The 13,486-nt window shown below is 33.4% G+C and overlaps 1 protein-coding gene across 4 annotated transcripts in view; it reads right to left on the minus strand.

Moving 5' to 3' along the window:
- LOC127068156 (uncharacterized) overlaps positions 1 to 13,486 on the minus strand; it is a 42,708-nt gene that overhangs the window by 4,633 nt on the left and 24,589 nt on the right. For 2 of the 4 annotated variants that reach the window (XM_051003911.1, XM_051003909.1), the window contains 8 exons: positions 7,375 to 7,495; positions 7,045 to 7,235; positions 6,591 to 6,793; positions 6,062 to 6,284; positions 3,771 to 4,586; positions 2,352 to 2,504; positions 972 to 1,177; positions 1 to 462 (listed from right to left, as the gene is read on the minus strand). The exon at positions 1 to 462 is cut by the window's left edge and continues 4,633 nt beyond it. In XM_051003911.1, the coding sequence (XP_050859868.1) occupies positions 341 to 462; positions 972 to 1,177; positions 2,352 to 2,504; positions 3,771 to 4,586; positions 6,062 to 6,284; positions 6,591 to 6,793; positions 7,045 to 7,235; positions 7,375 to 7,437 (1,977 nt within the window). In that variant the 5' untranslated portion in view covers positions 7,438 to 7,495 and the 3' untranslated portion in view covers positions 1 to 340. Of the gene's footprint in view, positions 463 to 971; positions 1,178 to 2,351; positions 2,505 to 2,630; positions 2,888 to 3,770; positions 4,587 to 6,061; positions 6,285 to 6,590; positions 6,794 to 7,044; positions 7,236 to 7,374; positions 7,496 to 13,486 lie in introns of those variants that run through there. The other 2 variants (XM_051003910.1, XR_007782857.1) reach the window with 2 other exon arrangements.

Here is a 13,486-nt window from a genome sequence, read left to right on the forward strand (position 1 = left end):
CAGTAGACAACAAAAATCAAAGAGAGATATTTTTCCTTCCCTTCCTCCCCCTTTCTTTCTCTCTCTCTCTCTCTCTTTCTCTCGCTAGATGGAAGTTGTCGTTTCTTACAGTCTGATCATTTTTTATCAGATACCATTACGACGACGTTGTTCTTCTTCTTCTTCTTCTTCCTCCTCTCCTTCTTTTTTCTTCTTCTTATAATCGACCCAACAAACAAGTCGTTCTCCATCATGACTACCGTGGCTCGTAAGCCTCGTAGATGAGTTCAGGCACCAAGGCCAATGAGAACGTTGTGCTGGCCTGTCTAGCGTATTGCCGCCTTGACGTGATGGCTTGGTGTTACCTATTGTTTTCTTCCATCACCACCTGCTTGAACACACCCGCAGGCATCTGGCTCTTCACCTCGTGACTACCCAACGCTGTTGTTCCATCCTTTGCGATGAACAACTGCAAACCGGTTGCTAAAAAGAAAAAAAAAAGAAACGATAGAAAGAGAAGGAAAAAAAAACCAAGAATAAGAAAAAAAAAAAAAAGATATAAGAACCTCGATATAAAATTGATAAAATAATATTAATCTTAGAGAGATTTCGTCCTTTGTATATTTAACATTGATTTATACCCATACACATGTCTACGTTATTATTAATATGATCATAATTTTGAATATTTTATGAAAGGTATCAGTAAAGATGAAACGAAAGAAAATCAATGTGAAATTATATCGCAAGTATTTACGTTTTGAAAATAATTCATCGTATATATCATTTGTATGATATTCGTGTAAACGTCACGACGGGGATCGTTATAAAGTTTACGCCTGACAAAAGTTTTCTAAGTTTGTCTCGTTCTTTTACAATTCCAGAATAAAATATAATTCTATTCTTCGAGGCTAAAATGTCTCGAAGAAGATTAATTGGATCATCTAGAGATACTTGGAATTATAATAAATAAATAGTTGTAACGTGCTTACTCTCGGAACTTTCGAGATCCGTTTGTTCCAAATTCGTCGCTTTAATTAATTCATCGATCAATGAATCTGGATTAGGTCTGGTAACTTCGATCCTGCATAAGCTAGGATTTCCTGTACCATCTTCGGCCTTTTTCCGTCGTTCCAATGCAGCCTTTGCACGATCCAATGATCCAGTTTCACTTAAACCAGAACCTCCTGAAGGGTTTCTGTATATGTAATCGAACGAATAATTATTATTAATAATAATAATAAAATTCTTTCGTCATTTATTTTTCAAATATATGTGTGTGTATATATATATATGTGTATACATATATACATACATATATACATCGACGAAATTCTGTTTGGAATCGTCGATGATCAAAAATGAAATGATCGATCTTCGCGTATACATATATCACGTACAACGAATAAAAATGATATGGAAGGCAATTTTTTTTTTGTTTCAATTTTGTTTTTTCTAAATCCTTCTTTTATTCTCTTCTTTTTTCAATCGCTAAAGAGATCGAACGTGATCGAATAATTATACTCGTACGTGAGATAAATCGACGCGATTGATCGTAGGAATATAAAATAGAAATGAAATAAATAAAATAGAAAATAAAATAATACAGAGATAAGTCAATTTAAAAGAAAAAAAAAAAAAGAAAAAATAAATAAAACAACGGTAATCGTGCAGCCGTGATATTCGAGACGATTGAATGTGTATACACGTATACATAATAATAATAATAAGAATAAGAATAAAAATAATATATGTGATTAAATATAATTCTCTAAAAAAAAACGATGCGAGGGAAACGACGTGTGCATGGTAGTCGAATCAAGGATATATAAATACGATTTCATTATTTCCATGCCAGTAAACATTGACAATAACGAGTGTGTCTGTTAATTTGCAAAGCGGTGATCGAGTGGTGATGAAAGCAAAAAAAAAAAAAAGAAAAAAGAAAAAAAAAGTTAAGAATACATGCAAAACTGTGAAAAAATCAGGCATACCCCTAAAACTAATCGACCCAACAATTGTCCTGATCAATATGTGAAACACAAAAAAAAGAGAAAAAAAAAGAGAAAAAAAATGGTATAGAAAAATCGCCATCAAGGAAAAAACATAGAACTCTTGAAACGTATTGAACACTATGAAACATATTGAACAGGCCTTAGAATAAAAAAAAAATATAAAAAGAAAAAAAAAAAAGAAAAAAAAGAGATATATTGTTTAGTTATATTTAAAAATTATGCAAGCCAAGCAAAAGCAAGAACGATTGTAACGACGAGGAATAAGATATTATTATCAAGAGAAAATATTATCAATATAATTATATGGCGTGTTATCAGGAAGGAAAATAGGCAGATAAGACGAAAGCATGGACTGACGGTGGGGTTATGCTGTTTCGGTGCTGCGAGCTTGGTGGAGCGACTTCCGGTACCCCTAAGGAGGACTCCTCGGAGTCCGCTGGGCTGGTGGCGACCGTAGCCAGCTTGCCCCCCGCCCCGTCCAGCAACTTCCGGTGACCTCCGCCGATACCCCTGCAAGGATTGACAAAGCCATCCAGAACTGTAAGCAAAGCTTGCGGTTCTTTCACCTTTCTTTTTTTTTCTCTCTTTTTCTCTTTTATTTGTATAATTTTTCTTAGCGATACTTTTCAAGCATACTTTTCACGTAAACCCAATAATCTTGTTCTGATTGTTTGTTCTGGTTGTTTGTTGTTGTTGTGATTGTTATATTCCTTGTTTTTGCTAGCACGATAACGACAATGATAACACTGAGTTATGTATGCGTAAACAATCTACACTTGTATTTAAAAGCAAGTAGAAAATACGATGATCGAGCTCGATCTTATACCGTTGATCATGGATCGACAGAGCACGAGCAGGATGTTCTTCCTATAATTTGACGATTTTCGTAATGTCTGCTTGATAAGATAAGATTAGTAAGATATATATATATATCCAAAATGAATTGATGTGTGGGTGATCACTTTGTTTAGGAATTTTCGTATTAGTCTCATGGATGAATTGTTCTGTCTGTCTCTCTCTCTCTCTCTCTCTCTTTTTCTCTACGTCTATAAAAAAGCTTCCCCCAGCTGTGGATCACTATAGTTTGATTAAATGTTAGTCGACATACTACCACACGTTCATCACCCTTATCAAAAATAAACCAATAACCCAAAAGGAATGGATGGGTGGATAACGTATATGTGTGTATATGTGTGACGAGGGAGAAACCGGGGGTAGAAAAACTAAAGCAAGAGCGAGGACAAAGGAAAAGCAGCTGATCGAATCCCTTAATCAATCGACTCGTCTCCAATATCGTAACATGCAATTTTTCCAAATCCTTCGGATATATTATTTCATTTTGTACTTTCAATAATTTTTTTATATCCTGATCCCACGAATTGAATTATATTTAAAATCTCTGACCTCGATCGTATGAACGTCGAAAGGTAAAAAAAAAAAAATAATTAAATAAAAAATTAAAAAAAAATAAAAAGAAAGATAAACCAATATCAGAAGAACGTAAAATGTTCGATCTATTCATAGAATCGTCTCGAAGGGGTTGCTCGATGATGATAATGATAACGATGATTATAAATGAAAATGAAAGAAAAAGAGAAAGAGAGAGACAGAGAGAGAGAGAGAGAGAGAGAGAGAGAGAGAGAGAGAGAGAGAGAAACAGATAGAAAGTTCAAAGAAAAAAAGAGAAAGAAGTAAAAAAATAAAGAAAAAAAAAAAGTAAAAATAAAAGAAAATAAAAAAAAGAAACTGTCGAAATGATGAACGAGAGAAACCTACCTGAGGGTTTGAGCCGTCGTCGCGGAGCGTAGGGATGCTCTAGGATTATCAGGCCTATGGAGAGGATCGGGAGAGGATACGGCCCTGGCCTGATCTACCAATCGCAAAACTGGACTAGTTTTTCCCTTTTCTATGCAATCACAGGTTTTCGATATACCACGCCAACCGGGCTGACCAATTCTCGGTTTTGCGTTTGGTACGATCACCTGACTTATAATTTGTTGTTCGTTCCTGTTATATTGTCCTAAGTTCGATAAGCTATTACGTTCGTTACGTGCCTCGAAACTATTTCTTTCATAATTTTTTCGCGAGTGTCGCGGCACGTCATGGGGTCCGGGTACCCTAAATACAGCAGTGCTAGGTCCAGTAGTTGTCTCTTCGTAATGGTCGTTCGATAAAATAGAACTCGTCCGATTTCTTATAACTCCATTTCTTTGTGAGCTTGATTCCGTTAGATCCAAATTAGGAAATTGAACATTAGGATTGACAGCTGCCTCGACATTTTTAGTTTCTCTCGTTTGAGTTGTAATAGTTATCGTCGTTGTCTCAGGCATCACTGTCATCGATTTTGTTGTAGTAACCGTCGTAACCGTAGTAGTCGTGTTCCTACGATTTTCCGTACCGTTTCTCGTTATCCGAGAGGAAAGAGGACTAGACGTCGACCAGAATCTGACTCTTGGATCAACGAGCATCATTGACGATGTTGGTGACGGTGGCCTTGGTTCGAAGGATGTTTCAGGCCGCGCATTTGGAAAATTACAAGGATTTTGGGAATGATTCGGGATACGTGGTGCCCATACCGGCCAGGAGGGTGACCTATAAAGATCACAACACAAATTTTTTGTTTCCTTCATTTCCTTTTTTCCTCTTTTTCTTTTCTTTCTTCTTCAAGCATGCATACATAAATCATAAAACTAATATTTAAGATTTATGGTTAGATTAAACGCGTGGGAGAAATGGGAGAAAAAGATAAATAGATTAATAGATAAAATGTAAAGTAAAGCTGGGCAGAAAATTAAGTGAGAGATAATAATTAACAAAAAAAAAAAAAAGATAAAATAAATAAAGAGGACATATATATAAATATATATAAAAGATCTCTAGGGTCTCATTAACAGGAAGAAGAAGAAGAATAAGAAGAAGAAGAAGAAGAAAAAGGAGAAGAAGAAGAAGAATAAAAATAAAAAAAAAGAATAAGAAGAAAAGTGATTAAAAAGAAAAAAAAATATTTACAAATATATATATATATATATATATATATATATATATATGTACGTATAAATAATATATGCATGTATGAGAAAATAAAAATACATATAAAGACAGGACCTTCCTCGGTTCCTCGATTCCGATTAGAGATTCGTGTTTGCTTTGAATTATTCTGTAAGTAAGCGTACGCATATATGAACGCGTCGATGATATTATATCCACCTTCATGCCTTTAAATAATTATTATCAATATATGAATCACGATGAATCGTATCGTAGCAATGATAGCTCAAGAGCATCATCGACAAAGCCTTTTTGAGGGATTAATTCGAATATTAGATGAGTTATTTTTAAATCTAATCGCAGCCCGCTGAATATTAGTTTGTTAATGAAGAGAAATGTTTAGTATTGAATTTTTTATATGCTCGCGTTGAAAAGAAATATATGTGTGTGTACGTGTGTGCGTGTGTACGTATGTGTGTGTGTGTAAAGAAGAAAAGAAAACAGAAAATTAAAAAAGAAGAAAGAAAAAAGTAAGTAAGAAAAAAAAATGAAAAAAGAAAAAGAAATATACATGACACGTGTTATCTAGCAGGCAATGCGTTAGGTCGTGTGGCAAATTAAATATCTTCTTCTCTTTTTTTTTTTATTCTATGTAAATCTCTTACGAAGAACATCCAAACTCCCTTCCCTCACCCGACGCCATGCGTTTTATGCTTATTAACCCATATTAAAAATAATAAGGCGAGCCTGACGTATAGACGTTGTTATAATTCATATATGTTATTATCGAATAACTACATCGAAGCAAAAAAAAAAATAATAAAAAAAAGAAAAGAATTTTTTTTTAAATATGTTAATAATCTTCGATCGATAATTCCTACTCAATTTCTACTTTACTTCGTTATCGATAAGGATATTTTTTTTTACGTTCTAGTATTCACTTTCTTTCATCAGAATAAAAATTTCACAATTTCTTTTTTTTTCTTTCTCCTTTTCTATTATTCTCCCCTATATATCTTTCGTTTGTATTCCACGTTTTCTTTTTTTTTATTTTTTTATTTATTTATTTATTTTTTTACCTAATATGGCCACTGTCACCACTACTGCTCTGTCTACTGTGCTGACTGTGCGAGTTAAGGGATCCGTATCCCGATCCCTTGCTCAGTTGACTGGTATTGCTGCTATTCCTCGAATGGCCTGATTCTGTGTGCGCTTCTGTCAATGCCTCAACCACCGGAAGTGCCGAAGGTACGATCTCGCTTAGGGTCATGGGATCGTACGTTTCCGTCCCACTGAGTAGTTCTAAAAACGGATCAACGAGAGAAAAAAAATAAACTATCAGAAATGTCGTTTTAAACGATCGTCTCTATAAACGATGATATAATAATATATAATATATAATAATAACATGATAGTAATAATAATAATAATAATAATAATAATAAAAATAATAATAATGTATCTCTCTGTTTGAAAAATTTGTCGACGGAGCTCGACGTTGAATCTCTTGTTTTCTTTTTCTTCTTCCTTCCTTTCTTTTTTTCTTTTCTTCTTTTTTTTTCTAATATCTTTTTCGTCGATGGGGAAAACAAAACTTAATATATTTACCGGATGAGAAAAGTGCTGGCCTTTTCTTCGGAAGACTACCAAAACCACTGCTTGCGCTAGCTATACTACCAGCCAACGAGCCACTGGACACGTAATCTTCTCGGTTGCTACATCTTTCAACGGTCACCTCGTCGGCTGTAACTCCTGGTACTCCAGGGACGCCAGGAACTGCTAGTTGAGTCTGTTTTAACGATGGCGAAGGTCTGCAACAGTAATAACGATTCACCTTAACCTATTAAAAAATTAATCGTGATCGCGATGATATAATGACAATGAGAAAAAAAAAAGAAAGAAAGAAAGAAAGAAAAAAAGAAAAAAGAAAAATAGATAGATAGATAGAGAGAAAGAGAAAGAGAGAGAGAGAGAGAGAGAGAGAGAAAGAGAATGATATAAAAAAAGAAGATAAAAAGAAATTATAAAGTATGCTGGTATCATAAACGAGTATGAAACTCACACTTTAAAGAGTATATCCCCGGAACGTATGTTCATCTTAATAGCTACTCTCAGCATAGAATTATCCTGGCGATGTCTCGCGTCATAGCCTTCAAGGAGACACCTCCTTCGACAGAGACCAGCTCCTGCGAATTCGGCGAGGTTCAGATCGGTAAATCCTAGCCTCTGGAAGGACCTGCCTCCCTTCAATTCCTATGGGATCCAAAGAAATACCCTTGATATATGTGTACGTATACATACATATATATATATATATATATATATATATATATATATATATAAACATCCTAACTAAAAGGATCCTTAACTTTTAACGATCCCTCCCACTTACCTTCCTCACTGATATCCTTAAGATGCAAGGATCGAGAACACCGGTAGACGCATTCGCACTCATTTTACAACAGAACTCGAACTTGGCGTTCCACCTGACTGTATGCTCCTGAACTTCTTCTCTACAAATAAGATTATGAGATATGACGTCATTGCCAAGATATTAATCGATCGAACAAATACAAAAGTATTTATCTCAATTCGCTTCGCAATTATATCGATTTTCGTTTCGTTGTTAAAAGGAAAAAAAAGAGAGAGAGAGAGAGAGAAATTAACGAAGTAGTGGTAATGATCGTATTAGAAAAGAAAAAAAGAAAAGGTCAGAAAAGAAAGAAAAAAAAAAGAAAGAAAATTTCATAGACCAACTCTTCCAATTTTTCTTTTTTTTTTTTTTCAAACGTATTCCCTTTCAACATTCCCTTTAGTTAAACCAGACGCCAACGTCGAAACTTAGAGTTTCTTTATGATGATAAGATGAAAGGGTTCTCGACATCGATGACATTTACGATACTAGGGATGTATACTCTCTACGAGAGATCTAGCCAATGTAAAATATGACTCAAGTTTTTACCTTAACCAAAGGCTAACCATCTAGAAATAAATTTTCTCGAATATCACACTCCATGCCATTTGATTCCCTTTCCCAAGTTTATTTTTGTTATCTTATTATTTCAAGATTTTCTATTAGAGACATAACATAACGCGAACGGATCGCGTTGCATTTGAAAAATAAAAATGATACGGACGTTCCGCAAAAGTATCTAAATAATTAAACCCGATTGATATGTGTTTGAATGTTGATAAGAATAATATACATTTAGATCTCAAGGGAAGACTTTCGATTTCTCTCGGTGAAAAGATATTTTCAGAATCTGTTATATAGGGAGAGCTTCGGCAGATGAGAAAGACTAAACTGGATCAAACATAAAAGATTTCTGATAGGATAGGGAAACGTGACGAGACATCCAGCTGTTGGATTACGAAACAAGAAATATTCAAATCTTAGTGAATGGCTGACTCTTACATTATAATCCATACTTTTGGATCCATACAAAAAGGATCAACTATACGTAAGTACGATATCATTTCGAATCGCTAATATAATTCCAGAAAATATCAACATAATACGTCGATAGACAATATAAAAAATATTGCAATATAAAAAATCATACATATATATAACAACTATGTAAGTCAAGATAATTAAATTAATAAATAGACTTTTATTGTCGCTCTTATTTAATTATACAAAAAAAAAGAAAAGAAAAGAAAAACAACTGCTTGTTTATCATTTAAAAATCTCATACGACGTTAAACACAGTTCTACTTCGAAAATGACAATAAATCCGTACCAGAGCCAGAGTTATCCTTTGGCGTTCTATCAGACACCTAACTAACTTTGACAAAAATAAAACAAAAAAATATATATATAAAATAAAAAATAAAAGAAAGGAAAAATAAAATGGGAGACAATCTCTCAATTCGAGTACCATGGACGTCAACCATGGAACACGTGTCAACAACCCCTTGTGAAAGGAAAACCTATTTTTATGTTTGATTGGGATCGTGGGTGTTTCGTAGCAACCATATTTCAAAACACGCATCCTGCGCGCAATACATACGTACGTACATACATACATACATACATATATAACGTACACACACATACAGATGATATATACTGACATCTATCTATGTATGTATCTACGTTTGAAGAAATGCTATCGATTTATCAATAGGCGAGACACGTGCGTCGAGGGAGTCGCTTTGCAACGGTGCTCTCGTCGTCGGAAAATCGTTCGCGTGTCCAACAGGCAGGCCATCGTAACGGAGACTACCCTCCGGAGTATTAGAAAAACCGGAAGTTAAGAAGAAAAAAAAAGAATGTAAATAAATTTCTTTCTTTTTTTTTCTTACTTATTTTATTCCATCATCTTTCGAAGACATTCTTTTTTTCTTCTTTTTCTTTGTCATTGTTTTCTATTCTTTTATTTTTTTTTTATTTTTATTTGGAACATCTCGATAAGAAATTTTTTTCGATCTATATCTAAAAGTATTCTTCAGCGCTTTTTTTCTTCTGATTAATCAATATTTTATATTTATATATTATAGCACGTAGTATTTATATTATATATGTATAAAAAATAAATCAATTCTTAGAAGAAATTCTATTTAATATGTTACAATAAAAGTAATGTTACATGCGTAGGAACGATTAGAGACAAATACAAGCGTTCCTTTGAAACGAATGAAACCGCGTCGAATGAAAAGAAAAAATAAATAAATCAATCGATGAAAGAAGAAAATAATGTAAATAAACATAACTAAATGCTTTGTAAAAAGGTAGGAATGTAATGTTGATGGTTGAAAGGACAGCTGCGTCGTGTCCTCGGTACGATTAGGCGCTATTCATAAAGCTCCATTACGCTCATTATAGCGGGGAACCGCTTTGAAGTGACCTTTAAACGATCAGATTCTAAAAGTATGGCTGGTCTAAGCGTAGATAAAGCGAGAGAGACACGCGCGCGAGAAACCAAGCGACATCACAAGAATACCAAGAAAAATATATATGTATACACACACACACACATATACACACATAAAATATGTTTGCGATTAAAAAATGTATGAAAATTGTACAAGTAAAGAGAATAGATAAATAATTACGATAACGAGATAATCGTTGTTGAAAGAAAAAAAGGGGGAAGAGAAAAAAAAAATAAAAAAAAAAAATAAAAAAGTGGAGGAGAATAATTAGTGTACTCGAAGCTACTAGCACTATATCGTGATTATTATCAAAATGCTTGTGTCCTATCTTTTGTCTATTATCAATATTATCACGAGTGGTTTGCTTATGTTCTAAATTAGCCACTTCGGTTATAGCTCGAAAATAGCTTCCACGTGATTTCCGGTTGTTACGATATCGTACTATAGTTTTCCTGTTTTTTTTTTTTCTTCAAATATAATAACAATAACAATAACAATAATATATGAAAAGGATAAGTTGATGTAAGCGGAATGAAAAATATTATTCTCTCTCTCTCTCTCTCTCTCTCTCTCTCTCTCTCTCTCTCTCTCTCTCTCTCTCTCTCTCTCTTTCTTTTTTATTTTTTTCTTTTTCTTTCGTAAACAAATATCTTTTTGGTAATCATATTACTGAAAATATTATTGAAATATGATTCTATTACTATGATTACATATATATATATACACATATACTAAAAATACATATACTAAAAATACATAAATACACATACTAAAAATAGTTGTAACAGGAAGAATAAATTGGTAATCCTCTTGTCCGAGAACTTTCACTAACGCGCGGACCCTGTTATATATTATATTATAGTTAGACGTATAGTTAGAACTGAACTACGGGTTATAAGTTGTATTCGGACAAGACAAGGCTGTCTCAAGGCTGTTAGAATCCGTGTGTGCCGTTGAAAGTTTCGCAATAGAAAATAGGCAACGGATAGGAGTCTCGCAGTCTATACCTATAGATTTCACTGATCTTTCTTTCATTTATATTTATAATCGATCGAGGAAAATTTTTCTTTTCACTTCTTTTCTTTTTTCTTTTCTATTCTTCAACATTGAATCTTTAAGTTTCTTTCTTTATTTTAATTCTTTTTTCCATTCTCTTTTCTTCTCTTTTTTTTTTCTAATTTCGTAACACGAATGACTTCGTCATAGTAGTTTCTTTTAAAAAATGTTTCGTAGATCGTAGATAGAAAAAAGAAATTTTTTTTAACGTCGGATTATAATATAGCGTAATTGCAAATGGAGTATCAAACTGTGGAACTGTATCGGAGTACGTGAAGGAATAAACCACCATGAAATTCGATCAACGGCTTCTTCTAGGGATTAGTATGTTTTTTCTTTCTTTTTTTTTTTACGTGAAAACCGCTTTGTAACCGGAGAATAATGCGAGTAACTGTAAACGAGAAGCCGTAGTAGTTGTTGGTAACGTTTGAAGAATTTACTGGCAAATTTCTCAATTTCGTTGTTGTTGCACCGCGACCTAAACCTCTCTCCCTTCCTCCCTCTCTTTCTCACTTCATCCCTCTACGAGTTTTCTACAACAATGCTCGCGTTCAAAGCGCGATATAAATTTCCATTAAATAAAGATTTCTATCAAATTTTAATGAAGTAGACGAGAAGTGGAAAGGAACAAAAAGAAAGAAGAGAAACAGAGAAAGAGAGAAAGAGAAAGAGAGAGAGAGAGAGAGAGAATATATGCACTTTTTTTATTTACGTATGCACCTATCTCATATAAATGAAAAATGTATTATTTTTAATTTACATCTATTTTTAATTTATATACGTATATATATATATATATATTTTTATAAATGTGTATATATATATTTTTTTTCATACAAAATAAATATTATATTCCACATTCTTTTTTATCTACTATACAAAAATAATAATCAAACGTGTTTACAAAAAATCATGTTACAAAATCATGTTGCAAGTCCTACATTCTTTTTCTTTTTTTTTATGATTATTTCTTTTTGTTCTTCTTTATTATAGGAAGAAACATATCGATATAGGTCGCATTGGTATCTTCCTTAAGAATACAAAAAAGGAAACGAGCTCTTCTCTCTCTCTCTCTCTCTTCTGTCGCCATAGAGCATTCCTCGCTCATTCGCTATCTTAATTGTTTGCACAGACGTCGCGTGCACATATGGTCCTTTATTTGCATCTCGCTCGACATATGTAATACTACATGCATGCATGCATACATGCATACATTATACACTTGTCTATGTTCATTGTCGTATGTCATATGTCATCATCATCATCATCATCATCGTCGTCGTCGTCGTCGTCGTCATCGTCATCATCATCATGATCGACGACGGTGAAAAAAAGAATGAAAAAAGAAGACGCGGAATTAAAAAAGAAAAAAAAAAGAAGAAGAAAGAAAAAATGTTACGAGAGATAAATGATGTCAGAGTATAACGTGATGCAATCGAACGTTCTCAACAAGGACCAACAAGCAGGATGGTGTCTTGGGAAATTATGAAAGATTACCAGCTTCATTCTCGTAATATTTGATATTAATCGATCGGGTGTAATATCTTCAAGGACCTTCCCTGAACTATTTGAGAAACGTGCGTGAGTGCTGCTACCATGATCATGCTACCGATCGACCGACATCGTTATGTCACTTTGCATAATCGATTCGCACGTATTACGATAAGGACAGAAGTGCGCCTACGTTACGAACGTTTACAAAGATGATCGTTCGATTTATATCGATCAATATAATCAAGATTTATTATTATAACGAAAATGGTAGATCTTATTATATTCAAAATATCGATCGATCGATCGAAATATTTCAATAGAAAAATGACCGTCCACGTGTGATATATTCGAGAGTAACTTAAAACGTGATTTATCGATGATCGGTCATCGATGATTTTATTTGTTTTTGATATTTGTCGAATTATATAGGATGTAATGTTATCTAAATCGAGATAACACCTTGGCTCTCTTCCGATTGAAATTATTTAATAAAATATATTATCTACTATAAAAGAAAAAAAAAAAAGGAAAAAAAAATATTGCAATTCGTTTCACACGAATTTGTCGACCATCTATCTATCTATCCATTGCAATAACTTGATGAATGTATTATACAAAAAAATAAAAAAATAAAAAAGAAAGAATTGCAATTCTTTTTTTTTTATTATTTTCTTTCAATAAAACTCGGAGATGAAATATCAAAGATCATTCTGACCGGGAATTGGACGTTGTGACAGAAGTAATGGAAATAGCGTAGTTTATAATCGAAAAGAGAGAGAAAGAAAGAGAGAGGGAGAAATAAGAGAAAAAGAAGAAATAAGTTTATCGTTTGAAAAATGAAATTGCATCGAGAAATTATTTTCTCTCTCTCTCTCTCTCTCCTCCCCCCCTCCTCTCTCTCTCTCATGTCGAAGCGTCATTCATAACGAAGTCTACTAGAAATCGAATTCTCGAGTAAAAAACAGATCAACGATTAAATCGAAGAAGCAGAGAAATATTTAATATTTTCTTTTCCTTTTTTTTTCTTCTTTTTTTTTTAAGCTCTCGGAGTCTCGCGGATGTAATATTCTTCTTCG

Source organism: Vespula vulgaris, chromosome 12 (assembly GCF_905475345.1).
Source record: "Vespula vulgaris chromosome 12, iyVesVulg1.1, whole genome shotgun sequence".
Taxonomy (NCBI): domain Eukaryota; kingdom Metazoa; phylum Arthropoda; class Insecta; order Hymenoptera; family Vespidae; genus Vespula; species Vespula vulgaris.